We start from the raw sequence: 22166 nt of genomic DNA on the forward strand, positions 1-22166 counted from the left end.
TACATCCTGGTATTTGGCTTTGACAAACCTTTATTGATGTAGTCCTGTGCGGATTACATGCTGATGTGTGATTATGATACTGATGTGTGAATGAGGCCTAAATGCCATTCACTTTACTGGATCTGTAAAACGCTGCATTTTTGACTCAGTGAAAATATGCAGAGTCAAAAACTTAGGCTTCATTCACGTGGTACTGTTTTGGATAAAAAAAAAAAAAAAAAAAAAGTTTAATTTTATTTAATTTTTTTTTAGTTTTAATGAAACTAAAATGCAGCCTTTGAGAGTTATGAACTGCAGTTTTGCAAGGCTAAGACTATGTTCACACAACTAACTTTTGGTGACTTTTTGATGCAGATTTTCTGCACCATTTTTGCACCTATCAAGACAATTAATTACTTGTGTTTTGTTTTTTTTTGTGTTTTTTTGCATGTGTCTTTATCGCGTTGTTGTGTTGGTATGTCATATCTACTATATAATTGTCTGTCTGTCTGTCTGTCTGTCTGTCTTGGAAATCCCGCGTCGCTCATTGGTCCGGCAGCAGCCAATCAGCACCGCGGGATTTCTGAAAAAAGATGGCGGCGATGCAGCGGGGAGATGAGCTGCGCTAGCAGCACAACTACCCCGACCGGCGCCGCTGACCTCCATGCAGCTAACGTCGGAAGATCAGCCGCTTGGCCCGCTGATCTCCCGACAGCAAGTGTGAACGGAGGACCGGGGAGCGGCGCCGCCGGTCGGGATGCTTCTGCTGCGAGCAGCCGCTCATCTCCCGGCTTCTCGCAGCAGAAGGAGCCGCACAGGCTGCGCCGCTACCCGGTCCTCGCTAATACGGAGCCGCACAAGCAGCGCCGCTCCCGGGCCCACATTAATACGACGCTGATTGGTCGCGGGCGGCCACCGCGACCAATCAGCGAGATGGGCGGCAAATTTAAACACCGTTTTGCTGATTAGTCGCGGTTGCCGGCCGCGACCAATCAGCGATTTTGGCGCCAAATTTAAACAACGTTCTGCTGATTGCGCCCGGTCGGCCGCATACATATTCTAGAATACCCGATGCGTTAGAATCGGGCCACCATCTAGTTTTAAATAAAGCTGCTTTGTTTTTGATACTTATTTGTAATTGGCTTTGACAAAACTTTATTGATAGTTATATGTGGATTACATGTGCGTTTTTTTTACCTATGGGGAAATATCTGCACCTAAATCTCAGCGTACCTGCAAGAGAAATTTGCATTGTTGGTTTGAAACACGCACTGCAGGTATTCAGCACAGTGCCTGCCAGGATGCGAGCACACAGGGGAACAGTGTCAGTCACTGACACCACTAGCCCCTCTCTGCCTGCACTCCAGCCATTCCCTCCCTCCCCGCACACAATCGTATTTGTGTCTGTTAGATGCGAATATGTGGCGCCCTGCTGCGCTTGGTGCCACAGGACCCAGAAGGGTGCATGGCTGGATTTCTCCACAAGAGGCCCTCACTACATTCAAACACCTCCACCTTCCACCTCATACCGCAGAGGGAGCCCCGATAGGGATATAAAGGGAAGGTGGAGCCAGGCAGAGAGTAGTCAGAGTCTGAGCCTGAGTTGGAGAGTAGTCAGAGTCTTTAGTCCAAGTCAGATGAGTGTTGCAGTGTGCTCAGACAGTGAGCAGCACACAGGCTGCTGTGAGAGGCAAGCTAGGCCTCCAGCAGCTCTGAAGCCAGACGGAGAGCGTGCCGACGCTCAGAGAGCGGTGAAGACTCAGCACGCCAGCTGCCTTGTAGTGAAGGCCCCGAGCGTGGCCGATGGCGAGGAGAGAAGCAGTGATAAAGGGGGCAGAGGAGCATACCAGGCTCACCCCAGTATATTTACCGGACACCGGGTCAAGCCTACAGGGACCCTTCACACCCAGTAGGGTTAACCGGAATCCCAGGAGGACTACAAGTCCCTGGCAGACCTGAAGCTAGACTCACAGGACCAGGAACCACGAAGGCCCCGATGTCCAGGGAAAGTGGTTACCAACCGGAGGTCCCACCTCAGAGCAACAGGTTAAGTAAAAGCAGGACACATAAGCTAGGCACAGTTGCAGGCTGGCCAGGAGCTTACACAGAGACAGACACGGAACAGGAGGCCTTATACCCGCTCACTGGGGAGAAGTCCAAAAGTGCGCCCTTCACCTAGAATACCCTGGACCGTATCTAACAGCTGTACCAGTAAACGTAACGAAGCAAAACCCCCTGTCTCTGTCCGTTACTCCGGCTGCGCCATCGTTCCATACCTGCACCACAGCGCCCAGCGCACCCACCTCCATTCATTCTACACTGCCCTAAGGCCTGCTCCACCTGTGGGGAGCCGTCCCATCAAAGCTGCCCCTAACATCAGCCTCAGTGGACTGTCGCAGCGCTGGTAACCTCTTACCAGAATCCACAGGTGGCGTCACGAACTTTTATTTTGATATTATTAAACCCCCTTTTTTGGCGCACAGTCCGCCCTGGGCCAGCCACCGTGATATACATATATACTGCCCCAGACAGTAAGGCCCCACCGGGGGCGCGACAAATACAATTGCTGTGAGCCACGCCGCCGGCAGAGGAGCTGTGATCAGCTCCGTACTCCACCGGGAACTCCCGCAGGCTACTACCAGTCTGCACGGCGCAGGCAGTGGAGGTCTGATGGCACGATGCAGTGACATCATCACACCGTCCAGCGCCCACTGCTGCACAAGACAGAAGAGGAGACGGAGCTGCCCTGGATGAGGATCCTTGATTAGGTGAGTATAAGCTTCTTTTTTTTTATTTTTTATTTTACATTCGTTTGCCATGGGGTTGGGGCATGTGGGGACTTGTATACGTGGGGCTGCCTCTGGGGACATATATACATGGGGCTGGCTGTGGGTCTGTCAATGGGGACATAGCAAGAGGGGCTGTGGGGAACACTATACCTTTGCTGTGGGAACATCATACTATATACGATATTTGGAGGGCATCATGTTGTATAGTGGGCTGTGGGGGGCATCATACTACATAGGGATTGTGAGGGACATCTTACTATATAGGGGGCTGTGGTGGGTATCATACTGTATATTGGGGAGCTATGGTAGACATACTGCTTGGGGGGCTGTGGTGTATACTAGGTGAGTTTTGTGGATATACTACTTGGGCTGCTGTGGTGACTATAATACTTTGTAGGGGGGCGGAGTACAGTTTGGAGAAAACATGGTGGCAAGCATGAGGGCATAGTGTAAAAATGGAGCACAGAATGGATATGGAGAGGGGGCATCGTGAAATGGGGGCACAGTATGTAGAGAGGTTAGCATGTCGGGGAGAAAGTGTGGAGATCTATAGAGTATAAGTTAAAACAGTGGAGCGGGGACAGCCATGGTGTAGGCAGTGGTTCATAAAGGCGGACGGTGTGGCAGTTACATCTGATAAAGGCAGACAGTGGAGTGGTTATAGATCATTAATTCACACAGTGTGGAGGCTTATTTAGGGCATAGCAGGACAGATATTTTTATGCAGTGGGCATTATAATAACACTCTTATTTTTAAGGGCACTCTGTTGGAATGTGCTGCAGAAGACTGGAGAAAAGGGAATCTGGAGAGATGAGCTGTAGATGTGAAAAGTCATCGTGTCGTCAGTACTGGATGGAGATGAAAAGAAAAAACAACTCGGATGTCACCTACTGTATAAGATACCTGGATGTAAATGTTTACTTGTTGATATGATACTGACTACATCTCATCAGTATTGCGTTTCCTGTACGGTCCGCAGTCTGATAAAACCCGATAACTCCCAGCATCTCCTTTACTATTCTTAAGGACATACTGGGAGTTGTAGGTTCATGAGATACAAATGTATATGTGCCTGACTTTACATTACAATTGATTGCTGTACTAAGCTTGGTGATGTATTCATGTAGTGATGGTGGTTCTGGTGACGTGGTACAGGTACTCGTGATGTAGTCATCTACTGATTGAGACTCTGGTGATACATTAATGTTCTGAGGGTGGTTCTAGTGACCTATTTATTTACTGATTATAGTTCTGGTGGTGTATTTTGTTTTATTTAAAACATGACAAGGAGACAAAAACCGCAGCTGAAAAGTTGATAAAGCATGTAAGTAACATAACTTGGCTAATTGGTGTAGAAATGGTTCAGAAAATCTGCAACATCAAAAAAGGTACAAAATACTTATCATGGGAATTTAGGCGTTGTATATAGTCTCGTCTTGGGTCTTAATTAAGTTAGTGGTCTTTTATGAAATATACAAATACACTTTCGTGACCTGCTGCTCACATCACTCTGAAGAGATCTCTCAGGTTGGCCTCTTTGTCAAAGGCTTTTTAGGCTTTGTTCCCACCATGAGCTTTTGGTGAGTTTTTGTGGTTGCAGATTTTCTGCAATTGCTTGTGTTGTTGTTGCTTTTTTGGCATGACATGTTTTAAACCAAGCTGCTTTGTTTTTGATACTTCCTGGTATTTGGCTATGAAAAAAAACGCTATTGATACAGTCATGTGCGGATTCCGTGCGTTTTTGATGCTTTTCCGGTGCTGAAATGCACTAAAAATGCAGATTTTCTGCATCTAATGCAGGATTATGGTGAAAAAATATGCACATAAAGCCCAAGAGAAATTGGCATGTTGTAGGTCCGTTTACGCGGAGTAAAAAAGCACAGAGGGGATGAGGTTTATTATCAGTCGAAAATGCACAGCGTCAAAAACTCATCATGGCCACACAGCCTTAATATGATCTTTTATTTTTTTTTTCTAGGTCAATATGTCACCTGATCAAAGCCATCCGTCACATTTAGTACAGGTTTTGATTAATTCGACATCAGGAGCAATGGGTGAGTGATAAGGAGAAGAGCAAACACAAATTACTATCCACACCTTTTAAGATGCCAGAAAGTATTAGACAGTCTTAATGAAAGAAAGTTCAGTTATACACATTGTTAAAAGAAAAAAAAAAACCTGAGCTTTCCTTATTCTACTGCTTTTTTTTTTTTCTATTTTGCGCTTTCACTCCATTGAAGAGATATTCACGTTTGTTTGTTTTCTGGAGCGCAGTATGTGAAGTCTCTGATTTTACTGCAACTGTGCGTTTCTTCACAGTCCTATCTTGAATGGCAACGCCTGGGAGGAAGGTGCTCAATCACAGCTCGGCAGCTGATCTAGCAGTCTCAGATGCTGCTGATCTGTGATTTACAGTTTCTGGGAGGAAGGTGAAAGTCGCATGATTGGAAAGGATATCCACAATTGAATTCTTAATTTAAAAAAAAAAAAAGAATAATAAAGAATAAAAGCATGCGCATAAATGAAAACCATTACAGACTACAAAAAAACAAGGGGGGGGGGGAATTGTAAGTACATATTGCAATATAATGTGGTGATTGCAATATATTAAGAGGATAATAACTTTGATGGGAGAAGTGCTTCTTTAAACAGACCTTCAATAATTTAAATTATCGATCACCGAAAGAGAGGGGGTGGGGGGAGAAAAGGGAAGGAAGGAATCAATCAATAAGGCTTCGTTCCCACAATGAGATTTTGGTGAGTTTTTGATGCTGCAGATTTTATGCACTATTCTGCACCTATTTAAATTACTTGCGTTTTTCATTGTGTTTTTTTAATACCCTTTGTGGTGAGGCCAGGGACTGGAAATTCATATTCCCAGTTATGAAGGTCTCGGCAGGAATGCTAGTCTGTCTGACTTCAAAGGACCCCAGGAGAGAATTGAATACAGGTCAGCTAGGATATATACCTTTTGTAGTGCAAACGCCTATTCCTGACAAGAGTATGGGGGAGCTAATTGAATCATGGCAATGAGGAATAGCTAATTGGAGGCTCCGATCGGTTTGTGACAATTGGTGGCAGCGGGTGGGATTTGGATATCTGTGAACTGAGCTCGGTGCTAGTTAGTAGATCAGACATAGTATACAGTGAAAGCGTGTGTGCGATACTGTACCCTTCCCCCTCTTAGTTTTCTGTCCTATCTTTTATTTGGCTACGGTCTCTGGTGGATGGCATACTGCCTCAGAAGCAAAGGTTCCCAGATGAGTGCTACCAGAGGGGACGCTGAGCAGATGGAAGGTGGCAGTGTGGTGCCAGTCGCTGACAAGACTGAGGTGTCAGAGGAGGGTGGAAGTGCCCCCGACACCCACAAAAATCCTGGACATTCTGTTATGCAATCCACAGCTCCAGCTGGAGGGGCCAGTAACCCGGCCCTGGACGCTCTTATGCAGGCCTACCTCCAGGCTCTGAGAGATGGACAGCAGGAGCAGAGCCAGGACGTGCTCCACGTGTGGCAAGCTGAGCGAGATGCCCAGGAGAGAAAGTGGCAAGCTGAGCGAGATGCCCAGGAAAGAAAGGAGGAGAGGCAGTACCAGCTACAGTTAGCCCAGCTGCGGAGCCGGCAGGACCCACCGGCTCAAACAGCACAGACCCCAGCAGCCCCAAAAGCTAAGCTGCGCTCAGAGGCTCTGCCTGTCCTGGAATCGGACGGAGACCTGGACCTTTCCCAGAAAGGGTTTGAACAGGTGTGTCTCCAGTACCAGGTACCCAAAGCAAACTGGGCATGCACCCTGTCCACCAGGCTAAGAGGGAGAGCCCTGGACGTTTTCTCGTCACTCCCTGCAGCCCAGCACCAGGACTATGACCTCATTAAAGCTGATCCTGATGTACCGTCTCACGCCTGAGGTGTACAGAGTGAAATTCCTCAGCCTGAGGAAACGACCGACCGAGAGCCACGTAGAGACTCTGCTCCAGATGAGTGTCCAGCTTCACAGATGGGCAGCGGGAGAGATAGACAATCCCGACGAAGCAACCTTGGATCTGTTCCTCAAGGAGCAATTCTTAAACATTTGCTCGGAGCAAGTGCAACAATATGTCCTGGACCGGAAACCCCAAGATGCCAGAATTGCTGCGGAGCTAGCGGATGAGTACGTCGCCAACCGGACGTCGCGGAGACCCGTCAGCACGGGTTGTGAGGAAGGATCAGGGGCACGTGGCTCTGATCGGTTTGTGACACCCTTTTTGATGCTTTTTTTTTTTTTTTTCTCTTAACATGCGGATTTTCCGCATCTAATGCAAATCTGTGGCAAAAATTTGCACCTAAAATTCAGGTCAGTTTACGCTGAATAAAAAGGAAATAAAGAAACACAGTGGGCAGGAGACTTCTATAAATTCCATCCACTTGGCTTAAACTGTAAGACGCTGCGTATTTGACAAAGTAAAAATACACGACGTCAAAAACTCACCGAAAGCTCATCGTGGGAACAAAGCCTAATAATGTAAAAACAGCACCATGTAAATGGGATGCAACATGTCAAAAAACTCTGCAACAGGTGTATACCATCTGTGCATTTTATAGGGGGAAAAAAACATTGTATATAGTGTCAGTCAATACATGTGTATATATAAAGTATGATAACAAAGAAATTGATTAATATGAATATAAGACGTTCCATATAAAGCAGCTTCATTTTACAGACAAAAGGAAAAAATACATTTTATTACCGAATTTAACAAACATCACATAACGATGTATTTACATGTAATGTTTTGTCCGCACACTTTTATTCATCTAGGGTATTTTTTACACATTACATAAATGTTAAGTATTAGGTGGTAATCATAGTAATGCACAGCTCATATAATTTAAAAATAGAAGTAAAGAGCATCACAATAGGGAAACTTGTGTTATTGGCTGGAATGCATCCTGTGTGAACGGCCTAGAGTAAATAAGACATGGCTGTATATCAAGCATTTCTTCTTATTTGTCTTGGTGTATAGTATTTTGATTTTGGACATTAGTCCAGCTAAATTGTTCACTTTTAGGAGCTTTATTTACAGTATTGGACCTATAAGAAAATTATTTCACATTTTCAAAAGGAGGTTTTCCCACAAACATTTAATCAATAGATCTTGGAGTACAAATAATTTCCAGAATTGAATGTATTAAGAAAAATATGTTCTTGTGTCTGACCGTGCAGGAACATGGTCTGATCATACCACATCTCCTGGGCAAGGGGGGGGGGGGAGCAAAAGAGTATACAGACATTACAGCATGGGATCGCAGATGATTCTGTGAGATTTCCCTGCCTGTTTATAAACCTGTTTTTTTTTTTTCACAGAAAGAAAAAAATCAGCTGCAATCCCCTTCTGTAATGTCTGTATACTTTTTTGCGTCCTCCCTGCCCAGGAGCTGTGGTATGATCAGACCATGTCCCTGCACGGTCAGACACAGCCATTACACAGTACACAGCAGGGGCACATTTATAAGATTATCTCAGCACAGGAGCATTTTATTTAAACACATCCAATTGTGGAAATTATTATTATTCCAAGATCTATTGATTAAAATGTTCTTTGTTTATGGGAAAACCCTTTTTAATTAAGTGGTCTCACCAAACTTTTTATTGCCTAAACTTGTGTATTTGTAATGCAGTGTAATTGTGGTAATAATTTCACTGATGGCTATAGTGGCATTTGACCCAGTAGAGGCCCGGTGTAACAGGCCAAGTTGACCCCTGTCCAGATTAAACCTGGGTATAGTTTGACCCAGGCCAGAGTACACCACTGGGGATAAACTGTCCTAGGCCAAACTATACCCCCTCTAGGCTAAAATATATCCCTCTATTTTGAGCCCTTGTAAATGGGAAGTGGGAAGGTATTTGTGTTAATCACATGATGAAGACTGATCTCCCAATACAATGTGACTGGTAACCGACAAGTCATTACATCTGACTTTGCCAAGATAGTGCTCATACACTTAACTAAAACCAATGCTGATATTCTGCATTACAGCAACCCTTATGTCCCTCATTTTAAGGGTGGGTGTTTTCCAGTTAAAACTAAGTGATCACCTATCCGCAGGTTAGGTGATCACTTCCTGATCAGTGGGTGTCCCAATCAGTAGATCGGGGATCTTTTAAACCTTTTACAAGACATCTTGGCAAGTTGGACTCTATTAGGGCTGCAGGAAAAAGTCAAGCAATCAGAAGCGCGTTGGGAAATGAAAGGAGGAGCAGCAATTCTAATGGGGATAAAAGTTCCCCTATCTGCTGATCAGTGTAGGTCTCTGTGGTCAGACCCACACCGATCAACAAGTTATCACCTAAATTGTGGATAAATGAAGACGTGTTTTCACCGGACAACCCCTTTTAAGTATAGCATGGATTTATGTAATTTTATTTTCTACATGACTTATTTTTTCTTTTTTTTTTTCTTTAGGTGGTGTTGCATGTGTTATCACTGGACAGCCCTTTGACACGGTCAAGGTTAAGATGCAGACATTCCCATCCTTGTATCGAGGTTTTTTGGACTGCACTGTGAGAACATACCACACAGAGGGATTGCGCGGGTTGTATCATGGCACTGTCCCTGCTTTGTTGGCCAATGTGTCAGAAAATGCAGTGCTGTTTGCATGCTATGGGTTTTGTCAAAATCTTGTGTGTCATCTCCTGGGGATGCAAGATCCGTCACAGCTTAGGTGTGTGCTCCTTTACCTTTTTCTTTAATACGGATCTTTATTGGAGCTCCTTTTTCATTTCTTTGTTACACCAATATGTGACCAATAAAAAAGAACGGAAAAGACCTTTCCAACATATGACGTAAATGTACGTCATGATCAGGAAGGTATTTCAGCAAAATGACGTACAGTTACGTCATGGGGAAACCGGTCACCATGTCTTACGACATGGTCACCGATTAAAGATATCTGCTGTCCCTGATATTAGGGCATCCTTTCTCATTGCCTATGGGAGAGGGTTTGCTACCTTCAACATTGGTGATCACTAGAATTGGTCGGTCAACTCTGACCAACAAATTGCAGTAATGTGGAGTGAAAAACCAATAAAAATGCTTAAAATATTGGTGATTGGTCCTGTCACAGCACCGATTATAAGCTGCTGCTGGGATATGTTGGCGTTGCTGCCCCTGGCGCTGATTGGTGTGATCGGACAGTGATGTTGAACAGACTAATCACAGTGCAGGAGGTCAGTTGACCATCTCTGTGACCGAGCTGCCCGCCTCATTTCAGTGTGGAAAAGCAGTCATTGTTCCTAGCTGCGCTATCCTGCTGGGACTTGTGGTGCCGCAAACTATCTATAATATAATTACCTTTTTAATGTCTTCACATCCTGCTTCGTCCAGATGTTTCCGGATCCCAGAATTCCAAGCGGCGGAAGTTCGCCGACTGCCATATTGGGACACCCAAGTGATGGGTATCTCAATATGGAAACCGCTGGTGGTACCAGCCTCTTGCGCTGTACCACTAGCGGAACACGGGATCAGCCGAATGGTTCACTGACCGCCGCCATCTTTGTACAGGAGGAGCGCATGCCCAGTTTTAATGTCACGCTGCTATCTGCTTGCACAAAGATGGCGGCGATCTGACATACTGCACCTGCATGAACTCCGCGCAGGCGCAGTGAATTATTCGGCTGATCCCGGCGGTGTTCTCAAACGAGAGAACACATGAGGGAAGGTGACAGCACAGGGGTGGAGAGAGAGAGAGCAGACAAGGGGGAGAGCACATGGGGTACACAGGTCAAAGAAGAGATCACATGAGAGGAGAAAACAGCACAGAGGGGAGAGAGACAGCACAGGGGGAGACGGCTCAAACGGGACAGCACAGGAAGGAGAGAGACAGCAGATGAGGATAGCACATGGGGTAGACAGGTCAAAGAAGAGAGCACAGACGGGAGAAGTCAGCACATGGGGGGGAAAGAGAGAGTGGATAAGTGGGTGGGTGAGCACATGGGGGTGAGAGATTCTCAACGCTGCAAAGCCTGTCCCCATCGTGACATTACCGCCCTCCCGACGCGATGGCATCAGGCCTCCATCTAGTATGCCATAACAGCCTCCTAATCAGAGACTGCTCCTTGGGTTTTGAATTGTTCCTGTCCCCAGCCTTACTCTAACTCACTCTTACCCCCAATCTTTTATCCCCACATCCCCTCTCGAAAGTCACTGATTTTGCATATGTGTTTGATTTTTGCCCCTTTTTTTTTTTTTTTTTTTTTCTCCCATCGGTTTATTTTTTGTAACACGTCTGTGTGTGCCCTGCAGTCTTTCAACCCTGATAACTGATGCACATCACTGATCGGCAGGCATCCATGTTCACTTTTGGCTCATGACTTATTTTTCCTGCCTATTTTTTTTTTTTTTTCACTCCGCACCGCCTCCGTGAGTTTGTACTGCAGCTGCTGAGTGCTGCTCTGTGGTGCGCATCACTGATCAGAGTCCGCGCAGGATTTTTTTAAATTTTTTTAAATTTCTTGTAATTTTAATGTGGGTACGGATAGTATTCAGACCCCTTAAAATGTTTCACTCTGTTTCATTGCAGCCATTTGGTAAATTCTAAAAAGTTCATTTTTTTTCTCATTAAAGTACACTCTGCACCCCATCTTGACAAAGAAAAACTGAAATATCACATGGTCATAAGTATTCAGACCCTTTGCTCAGTATTGAGTAGAAGCACCCTTTTGAGCTAGTACAGCCATGAGTCTTCTTGGGAATGATGCAACAAGTTTTTCACACCTGGATTTGGGGATCCTCTGCCATTCTTCCTTGCAGATCCTCTCCAGTTCCGTCAGGTTGGATGGTGAACGTTGGTGGACAGCCATTTTCAGGTCTCTCCAGAGATTCTCAATTGGGTTTAGGTCAGGGCTCTGGCTGGGCCAGGCAAGAATGGTCACAGAGTTGTTCTGAAGCCACTCCTTTGTTGTTTTAGCTGCGTGCTTAGGGTCATTGTCTTGTTGAAAGGTGAAACTTTGGCCAAGTCTGAGGTCCAGAGCACTCTGGAAGAGGTTTTCATCCAGGATATCTCTGTACTTGGCTGCATTCATGTTTCCTTCAATTGCAACCAGTCATCCTGTCACTGCAGCTGAAAAACACCCCCATAGCATGATGCTGCCACCACCATGTTTCACTGTTGGGATTGCATTGGGCAGGTGATGAGCAGTGCCTGGTTTTCGCCACACATACCGCTTAAAATTATCACTAAAAAGTTCTATCTTCGTCTCATCAGACCAGAGAATCTTATTTCTCATAGTCTGGGAGTCCTTCATGTGTTTTTGAGAAAACTCTATGTAGGCTTTCATATGTCTTTCACTGAGGCGAGGCTTCCATTGGGCCACTCTGCTATAAAGGCCCGACTGGTGGAGAGCTGCAGTGATAGTTGACTTTGTGAAACTTTCTCCCATATCCCTACTTCATCTCTGGAGCTCAGCCACAGTGATCTTGGGGTTCTTCTTTACCTCTCTCACCAAGGCTCTTCTCCCACGATTGCTCAGTTTGGCTGGATGGCCAGGTCTAGGAAGACTTCTGGTGGTCCCAAACCTCTTCCATTTAAGGATTATGGAGGCCACTGTGCTCTTAGGAGCCTTGAGTAATGCAGAAATTCTTTTGTAACCTTGGCCAGATCTGTGCCTTGCCACAATTCTGCCTCTGAGCTCCTTGGGCAGTTCCTTTAAGCTCATGATTCTCATTTGGTCTGACATGCACTGTGAGCTGTGAGGTCTTATATAGAGAGGTGTGTGCCTTTCCAAGTCAAGTCCTATCAGTTTAATTAAACACAACTGGACTCCAATGAAGGAGTAGAATCATCTCAAGGAGGATCACAAGGAAATGGACAGCATGTGACTTAAATATGAGTGTCTGAGCAAAGGGTCTGAATACTTCTGACCATGTGATATTTGTTTTTCTTTTTTTAATAACTTTGGCAAATTTTCTACATTTTGTTTTTTTTTTCAGTGAAGATGGGGTGCAGAGTGTATTTTAATGAGAAAAAAATGAACTTTTTATAATTTACCAAATGGCTGCAATGAAACAGAGTGAAAAATTTAAAGGGGGCTGAATACTTTCCGTACCCACTGTATACACACCACCTTAATGCGTGCAGCCTCTGGCCCCTGTGCTCTGATCACTGTTGCACATCAGTGATCAGGTCCCATGTGTGGGGGGGGGGATTGCCACAGGATTTTTTTTTTTCTTTCAAATGATGTAATAAAAAAGAACTATATAAAAAAAAAAGTATAATTTGATTAGTTGATATGGCTAGATATAGGGACAACGCAAAAACATAGTACTTGGCTTGTGCTACTGTATTTGGTAATTGTACTGATGTCTATTTAGGAATTTTTTTATGTAGTTTCTGAATTTTAGTGGAAAACTACTGTAGTAATTATCTCAGTTACAGTTTGACATCAGTCAGGGTTCAGTAATTGTTTTTACTAATGTCTGTTTTAGCTTATTATTTTATTAAATTTTTATATTCTACATTGTACATTTTATTTAGTATAACTTCAAAGTATATTGGATACTACTGTAGTAATTATATTTTTTTGTTTTTTCATTGATTTATATGTTAGTTTTCTAGTTACAAGTAAGCTGAGCAGCCTATATATCCTGACCCTTTTATTTAGGGGTATTGTCAGTCATTATGCTTTATTCTAATCTTATTCCCTCTAGAGACTACCACAAGGCTACTGCAGGCTCCTTAGCGTCTGTCGTCTCCTCCCTGGTCCTTTGTCCAACAGAACTGGTGAAGTGCCGTATGCAAACACTGCATGAAATGCGCATATCTGGATACAAGGGCATGCCACCTAAGAGGTCATTATTACAACTGTTAAGTAGGCAGAAGAAAATGAAACACTGCTGATTTTTACTGTCCAGTTGCCTTCTTTTTTAAATTTTTCTTTTCTTTTGTGCGTCAAGACATCATAAGGGAGTAGTTGCATAACAAATATTTTTTATATACCCTATTAGGTCATATGGACATCATAGAGGGATCCCCTCTTGGTAATTCCCATTATCAATCAAAACCGAAAAAAAATAACACAAAGTAACTCCTGCTGTGGCAGGAGGTAAAAATCAGACATCTAACTAAAGCACAAAAGACAACTTGCAAATCGTTTGACAAATTTGTTGCACATCAATAAGTAACTAATTGAGAGGTTGTCACGCCAAAAAAAGTGTCAGAAATGCAATGATGAATTGGGCGCTATGTTTCCAACAAGGCTTAGAGGCAACCAATAGTGTTGCTAGAGAAATTTGCAGTTATACAGCGATATGGGAGGGAAGAGGTCTTGGGGCTTTCTCACACCAGTATATAATCTGTACGAGTGTGGTCTGACAAAACATCAGATCCCGCTCGGACCAATGTTACTCTATGGGGCCGTGAACAAGTCCAATCTTTTTTTTTTTTTTTTCTCTTCAGTCCAAGGAAAAAAATCGCAGCATGCCCGAGTGTGAGCCAATATTCGGATCGCACTTGGCCATACAAGTCAATGAGTCTGTGGAAATCATCGGACTACACTTGGTTGACATTTTGAGTGCAGTTCGATTTCCACGCACTAACACAATGGAGAATCAGATCACACTATGCTGACACTGATCAAACTCTGATCAGAGTTTAATCAGCGTGTCATTTCCATAACTTTGTCTCGGATGAGAGAATCTATGGCTGTCTATCCCTAGCCTTCCAGTGTTACATATTTGCATGGAAAGCTTCCTTCAGGGATTTTGTCAGAAGGAAAAAAAAAATACCATAGAACTGATGGAAGTCCAGCTCACCAGAGTAAGAAAAGTGAAGCTCCTCGGTGCAGGGAACCTGCTCTGACCTGGCATTTTCAATATAGAATAATGAAGAGTGTGTTCTAACTCCAAAAGGTAAAACTTCAAATGCTTGATTTCTTGATGTATTAAAAAGTCATTTTGCATGCACACCAGTGTTCTAGATCAACTATAGTAAATTAAGAATGCCGGTGAGTGTTCACAAAGAACACCACAAGGCAGGATTCAAGTATGGCTCAGCACACGAGGAGGCAGACTCAAAACACCGTCTTTAAGTAAAAGAGGATATATGTCGGAAGATAAAAATAAGTTTTTATAAAAATGATGTTAATAACATGAATAGAAGGAGAAATAGCTGCCGCATATCACAAAACTATGCTTCAGCTATGGCAATGGCAGTACAATACAAACCAGTGAATTAGCCGAAAGTAGTTTGTAAACCTGATTTATACTATCTGGGTTTTCTGCTAATCAGTCCACTCTGCTACAGCGTCCTAACTAAAGAGAAAACTGAGCTACATCCTCACATAGTACTGTACCAGTGTTTCACTCAATTGTGCAGTTTAGGAATAGATAGACAACTGCTGCTTGGTTCTGTTGTAGCTGAGCCGGATGACTTATGCTTGAGTTCTTCCTCCTGTAGATTTGGTCTCTTCTCTCTTCCAGTCAGGCAAGTCTTATTCCCCTCCCAATGACAAGGGATGGCTGAAACACTGTGTTATGTTACCTCCAGTCCCCAATCTTCAGGGAAGCTGTTCAGGAGGAGCAATGCAGCTCTTTGTTTGTCAGGACTTTGTCCAAAAGTAATCTTGCAATAGTCCAGACTTTCTCTTTTCCCCAGAGAACATAATCAAGTCGTCTTATTATCTCTACTTATCAGGACACAGTCAAACATCCTGTCTGTTACCTCAGACACACACCTCTCACTTCCTGGTTCTTCTCCCTTCAACAGCAAGTCCAAGAGCAATAATCAGAGGGAAGCATGGTCTCTTAAAGCCACAGTGTCATTCAATGTCCAGTAAGAGCTGTAACCCCCCCCCCCCTCTTCCTACACAACAAGAAATAAAGCATTTGAAGTTCAACCTCCTGCAGGTGGAACAGTTTCTTTATTCTGCTATACAAAGTTGTGTAGTGTAGCATGCAGCAGTACTTTTTCACAACGCAGTGCACTCGGCCTTACAATACTGGATTGCCAATCAAAGTACATATTTACCACTGATTTCTTAATTCAGTCTCATCACTGCTTTTTTTTTAATATTGTAGCACGCCATATTCCATTGTTTCTGATATCCTAAAAACAGAAGGTGTTTGTGGCCTTTTCCGTGGACTCAGCAGCACGTGGCTGCGGGAAATTCCAGGGTATTTCTTCTTTTTTGGTGGCTATGAGCTGAGTAGCAGTATTCTAAATCGAAATTCCCAAGATCAACCAGGTAATGGGTAAGAACTCCTCTTTGGGCTTGGTTCCTTTATGAAGTTGTATCTAAGACATAGCTGTATGTATTTACAGGTGCACTAGTGGTCACAGTAAGTGGAGGTGTAGGTGGGTCCTTTTTTTGGCTTTGTGTATATCCAGTGGATTCTGTGAAGTCAAGAATTCAGGTTTTACCTGTAGCATCTCCTACTGGAGGTTTCTTTATCTCTTTCCTGCATATCTTGAAGACAGAAGGTGAGCACCCATATTTCTGTGGATTGTATAATATACATCTAATAAGCTGAACCTGTATATTTTGTCTGGACTCTGACCATCTGATGTGTATGGGGGTCTCTGCACTCTCTCGCAACAGAGGATGTTGGGGAACTTAAGAATCAGGCAGTGAAACCAAATGCAAAAATTATAGGACCCCCTTAACACTTTTTATCTTTACCTTTTAGTTTGTTCACCCTCCTATATTACCTTAACTGTTGTATGTTCACATGTGGCATTTTTGCAGCGTATTTGGTGTGTAACATATGCAGCATTTTACTGTACCAGTATAATCTGAGATTTCTAAAATCTCATGCACACGCTGCATTTTTTTTCTGGACATTGCTGCATTTTTCCCTAGACAGAGGATGTTGATTCTTTCAGCGTTATTGCAGTGATTTTCACCCTTTCAAATGAATGGATGAAAAATACAAGAGTAGAGATGCAGAAAAAAAATGTGTATTGTACCAAGTGTTTTTGGTGCAAAACCACAACACTTAATAATTTTATTTTCTACAGCGCCCACAAATTCTACAGAACTTTACAAATTAAAACATGTGAATATAATCTAACAGACGTTGTATGAGACACATAATTTTGCTTTATTTATGGAAATCGGACTGCACTCAGATGTCATCCGCATTCATTGACTTGCATAGCTAAGGCTGTGTGCCCACGTAGTGTTTTTCAAGCGTTTATGCTGCGGAATTTCCGCAGCGGAAACGCTTGTAAAACGCTAGGTAATCCGCACCCCATGGTCCCCAAGGGGATTCCGCATGTTCTATGCACATGCTGCGGATTTTTCCGCAGCGTTTATGCTGCATACAAAAATCCGCAGCATGTCATTTAATTTTGCGGAAGTGCAGCGGAACTCCCGCCATTGACTTGCATTGAGACGCATAGAAACCGCGACTGTACATTTTTACAAGCGGCTTCTATGCGTCTCTATGTGCGGATGGTACCCAGTTCTGGAGGAGAGGAGACTCTCATCCAGACCTGGGTACCATTGTACCTGTAAAAAAAGAATAAATTAACAAATAAAGTTTATACTCACCTGTCCGGCGTCTTCTCTCTGAATGCCGGCAGCGCTGAAGGACCTTCGGTGACGTCACAGTCATGTGACCGCAGGCCCTTCACCGCTCTGTCTCGCGATATGCCGGCAGCCGGGAACCAGCAAGGAAGCAGCGCTGCAGCCACGCCGGGGCCTCGGGGGTGAGTATAGCTTTATTTGTTTTAATTTTTACGGTTCACACTGTATAAATCCATGATGTTTGCATGGATTTATACAGTGTGACCCAGTTCTCAAGCACTTTCCAAGTGATGCTATCGCCTGGAAAGTGCTTGTCAATCTGCATGCGGAAACGCATGTGGATCCGCATGTATTCTCCAGGAAAAACGCATGCACAATCTGCATGCGTTTTTTTCTGCCAGGGAGATGCAGAAATGCTGCAGAAATTTTCTGCTTCATTTCTGCATCGTGGGCACATAGCCTAAGTGTAATCTGAATATCGGATCAAACTCAGGCATGCAGCAATTTTTTTTTTCTTCTCTCTGTCCAAGGGAAAATTGGACATGTTTACAGCACCATAGCATAACATTGGTCTGGGTTAAAGCCGATGCTTTGTCGGCAGGAGCACTCCACCAAAGGTCTTATTCACGTGTCATTGTTTCATCATTGTTTCTAAAGCCCCCGTCACACTAAGCGAGATCGCTAGTGAGATCGCTGCTGAGTCACAAGTTTTGTGACGCAACAGCGACCTCAGCAGCGATCTCGCTACGTTTGACGCGTAGTAGTGACCAGGCCCCTGCTGTGAGATCGCTGGTCGTGTCAAAATGGCCTGGACATTTCTTTGATCGTTGAGGTCCCGCTGGGTAGCATGCATCGGTGTGTTTGACACCATACCAACGACCTTGTTGGCGACTCAGAACTGAGAAGTCGTCCCTCATCGAGGTCTGAATCGTCTGAGTAGCTGCTATGTGACAGGGTCCCAACGACCGCCGACATCGTTATACAGGTCGCTACGGGACGCCGTATCGTTGCTGCGTCGTTGGGAAGATCTGACTGTTTGACATCTCACCAGCGACCACATAGCGACGCAGCAACGATCCCTGACAAGTCGTATCGTTGTCGGGATCGCTGTAGCATCGCTTAGTGTGACGGGGCCTTAGAGGTCCATTTACACAGACTGACCAGCGGCACAACATGGCCATTGATTGGAAAACTTTTGCTGATTGGTTGTCATTGAAATGTCTGTTTACACAGGCAGACCAAAGTAAACGATGCGCAATCTATACTAGATCCCTCAATGCACATAGGCTGCCATAGTTCTCAGCGGCACGATTTTTGTTTACACAGGGCAATGCGCAGCTGAGAATGATCTTTTGTGCTTTCCACACCAATCTCGCCTGGCGTTTTTGATTTTTTTTTTTTCTCGTTGCGCCATTTATTGATCATATTAATTTATTTTAGATTTTGATATGTGTTTTTTATTTATATATATTTTTTATGGCTCAAAAAAGGGGGTGATTTGAACTTTCGTGTATTTGTTGTTTTTTTAAATTTTCTAAAACTTTTTTTTTTTTTAAGTTCCCTTAGGGGATTTGAAGCTGTGATTGTCCAATCACCTGTGCCATACATAGCGGTGCTTCAGCACAATCCTCTGAGTGCCGGCACGGGCCGGCCGGCGTTCACAGGAGGGCCGTGATGACTGGCATCAGCAAACCCCCAGCTGTCATGACAAACCATCAGCACCTTGTGATAACGTCACGGGAGTGTCGGTGCTTCCTGTCTGCACATGTTAAATACTGCTATCAGTGATTCACAGCGGCATTTAACTGGTTAACAGCAGCAGGTGGGTCTCTGACCACCCATGACTGTTAGAAGCACTTGATGGCTGATTAAATAGGCCATCAAGTGCAGGGAAAGATGTAGGCTCAGCGTGTGAGCCTGCATCAAAGGCAGGGATAAGGCCGATGACTTAAATATAATGGGTTAACCTCATGCTGGGTGATGGACAGCCTGTTTGCACTGCAAGATAATTGTCAAACAATCATTTTTACCACTCATTCACTATTATCTTGCAGCGTAAATGCCCCTTAAGCTAAAACCAGAAGTGGCTCCAAAACACCGGAGACGTCCAATTTTTTTTGCCACTCCTGATTTTGACTCACAACTACTGAGGAAAATGCTGACTACACACTGATGTGTGAATAAGGCCTAACGCAGATGCTCTTGCTGAATTGACATGGGGGCTATGAGATACACCAGGCTTTAATCCTTATGACTCTGCTTTCCTAACCATCTACTACTTCCACATACAGGATTCATCACTCTTTACAGTGGACTAATACCCACCATCATCCGGTCATTCCCCTCCAATGCTGCTCTCTTCTTGGCCTATGAAATGACTAAAAGGACTCTTACAAAATGGTCATCTAACCAGAACTGAGTGAAGAAGACAGTGTTTCCACATCATTCTTTTTCTGTTGTCATCTGTATTTTTGTATTGCGAACTTGAAAATCGGACATTTTACTCGTCTTTACATGTAGATTGAATAATAATAGGCTTGTGTACCTAAAATATTATTCTTTCTTTTGATCTTTGTTTTATTCCATTCATATGTATATTTATTATATAATAAATTCAGAATACTGTGTGGATGCTAAATCTTATGCAAACTTGCTGAATGAAATATCACGGGCCTTAGTAAAACTTGGTGTCCTCCCTGCATTATGCATAACTATTAAAGAGTAAACTTTTTTTATTCCCTTTATTTTAAAGATGGTTATGTAATTTGCAAAAAAATATTGTTATAGGGTTAATCAACCTATTTTGCGGTTCTCCTGCAGAAAATGGATACTGAACTTTCCTGTAACATCTACTTAGATCAGTACATCATATCTTGTGTATAGTGTAGCACGGTACGGGTGGTAGCCACGGGCGAGTTACTGAGCTCCTCCTTTTACACCCGCCGCGCTACATGAAAGTGTGGGTCCTGATAGGGTATTTATACTCGTGCAATGAGGGACTTAGTCCTGTGCAGGCCGCCTGCAGCTGGTGGTGTTGGCCGGCCAGGACCATGGATTCCACAGTTCAATAAAGGAGACTGCCGTTCAAAAATAGTCTTTACTGAATGTTAAATTGGTAAGGGTTATGTACAAGGGATAGCGGGTACAAAGTCTTATGGACGTTTTCTTTTACAGTACAAAACCTTTTCATTCACACAGTATCCTTCCTTTGTGGTCTACTCCAGGGCCAGTGAGGCACACTATTTCACCCTACTTCGTCACAACCCAGCTTCTATGCCACAGTCCTGATCAGCAAGTCTCTCCACTCTCTCAGCTGTTCCATGTCCCATTTCTTCCATTACTGGTGCACGGAATCTACCGCTCGGGACCCCCAAACTCAGTCCTGTTTAGGCCCGTTACCTTAGATGTCGGCAAGCTCAGTGTTTTCGTGATTCTGCATCCTATCCATGGACCCTTCTCCAGAAGGCCAATATGACTAGTCAGTCACTTCTCAGGATCTCACTATCCCTGTCCTTGGGTCTCCTTTTTACTGTAGATCACCCCACGGCAGCACTGCTCTTTCTCTAAACCCTATCTAACTAACTACAGGAAGCAGTCTCTTTCCCTAACACTTTTCCCCTCCCACTATGGGCTAATCACAAACATTAACAGTATCCTATCTCACCCTAACGTCACTATCTGTCCCTATATGATCTAAATTACTTAACAATATACATGACCACATTACAACACGATATATACCAAAGACGCCCAATTCACATTACACAATAAACGATTGGTGTCTTCATGGGTAGGAATGCTGCAGCATAGTCCACCACCCTTACAATAGTTCTACCAACTTTGAGCAGTAGGGAGGACAGTGTGCGCTCTGCCTCCTAACAAACATTGTGAGAGGAGTGTAAGAGTCTGCAGAGCACTCCACTGTGGTTATAATTCCAGAGCCACAGAGCGCGCGGGAGCAGCCCCAGTGACAGGTGGGCTGAGGGGACTTGAGCGAGTGCTTGCTCTGCCTTCTTTATAGCAGTAATAGTTAGAGCAGGAGCAGAGTCTGCACTGCTCTTATTGTGACTGGTATAATTACAGTGCGAGTCTGCTCCTGCTCTCACTATTACTGCTATAAAGAAGGCAGATTACACTTCCTCAACATTGAAATTGCAAAACCAAGTAGGAAAAGGTCATGAGATTATGGAAATCACAGCATGGATAGAAACGTTAATGATATGCAAATGATGAAAAACTGGAAACACAATTTTTCAAACATCTCAATTTATTCAGTATGAGCTCCACTCACAGAAATGCATGCACCTTGCCATGATATCAGTGAGGTTATTAATGCTTGTCTGAGAAATGATCTGCCACGCTGAATGCAGTTGGGCACAGAAATCTTCAAGATCCACTGCTGGCAGCTCACATCGTAATTGCTGACCATTGATGTCCTAGATGTTTTGAATGGGAGACAAGTCTGGAGATTAATGGGACACATCACATTGAACAGTGTTGATGTGTCTCGGCCTACATCTGTTGCGATCTGCCGGAGTGATAAACCAGAGTCTCTCAGTTCAAGGATTCTGTCCCTCTCAGTTTGCGACAAATTACGATAACTGGCACATCGACTACCGAGGCATCTCACAAGACGAGATCTGATTTTTGAGGTGGCATGTGGCTTAAAAAAAAAGGCTTTCAATCCAGCTTTTATGCTCCTCCCACTTGCTGCTGATTTGAGCAATGTTCTTGAGAATTTGATTATTTGCAGAGCTTGGCGACACTTGTTTTTCAAAGCACCACTCCAGCGTTTATTTTTTTTATTTCACAGTTGGAGTGGTATCACTAATCCATGTCCCTTTCCCCTAGTAATATACTTCCCAGTGGTGATGGTCACAAGTAGTGATGAGCGAGCAT

At 44.0% G+C, this 22166-nt stretch overlaps 1 protein-coding gene across 1 annotated transcript; it reads left to right on the forward strand.

Annotated features, from left to right (window-relative positions):
* The first annotated feature begins 4753 nt into the window (after nucleotides 1–4753).
* LOC141155503 (mitochondrial ornithine transporter 1-like) lies at nucleotides 4754–19686 on the forward strand. Its single transcript, XM_073642370.1, has 6 exons — nucleotides 4754–4823; nucleotides 9208–9466; nucleotides 13450–13590; nucleotides 15817–15983; nucleotides 16061–16219; nucleotides 19559–19686. Exons 1-6 carry the CDS (start codon nucleotides 4754–4756, stop codon nucleotides 19684–19686), a joined length of 924 nt encoding a protein of 307 aa, XP_073498471.1.
* Nucleotides 19687–22166: the final 2480 nt, after the last annotated feature.

Source organism: Phyllobates terribilis, unplaced genomic scaffold, assembly GCF_046119375.1.
Source record: "Phyllobates terribilis strain yellow unplaced genomic scaffold, ASM4611937v1 Scaffold_7__3_contigs__length_470593459, whole genome shotgun sequence".
Taxonomy (NCBI): domain Eukaryota; kingdom Metazoa; phylum Chordata; class Amphibia; order Anura; family Dendrobatidae; genus Phyllobates; species Phyllobates terribilis.

Excerpts from the sequence above, each read along its gene's own strand:
- LOC141155503 (XM_073642370.1), top strand. The coding sequence starts at position 4,754 with ATGTCACCTGATCAAAGCCATCCGTCACATTTAGTACAGGTTTTGATT. Across the intron at positions 4,824-9,207 it reads TTCGACATCAGGAGCAATGG|GTGGTGTTGCATGTGTTATC; the intron begins GTGAGTGATAAG and ends TTTTTTCTTTAG. Across the intron at positions 16,220-19,558 it reads GCATATCTTGAAGACAGAAG|GATTCATCACTCTTTACAGT; the intron begins GTGAGCACCCAT and ends TTCCACATACAG.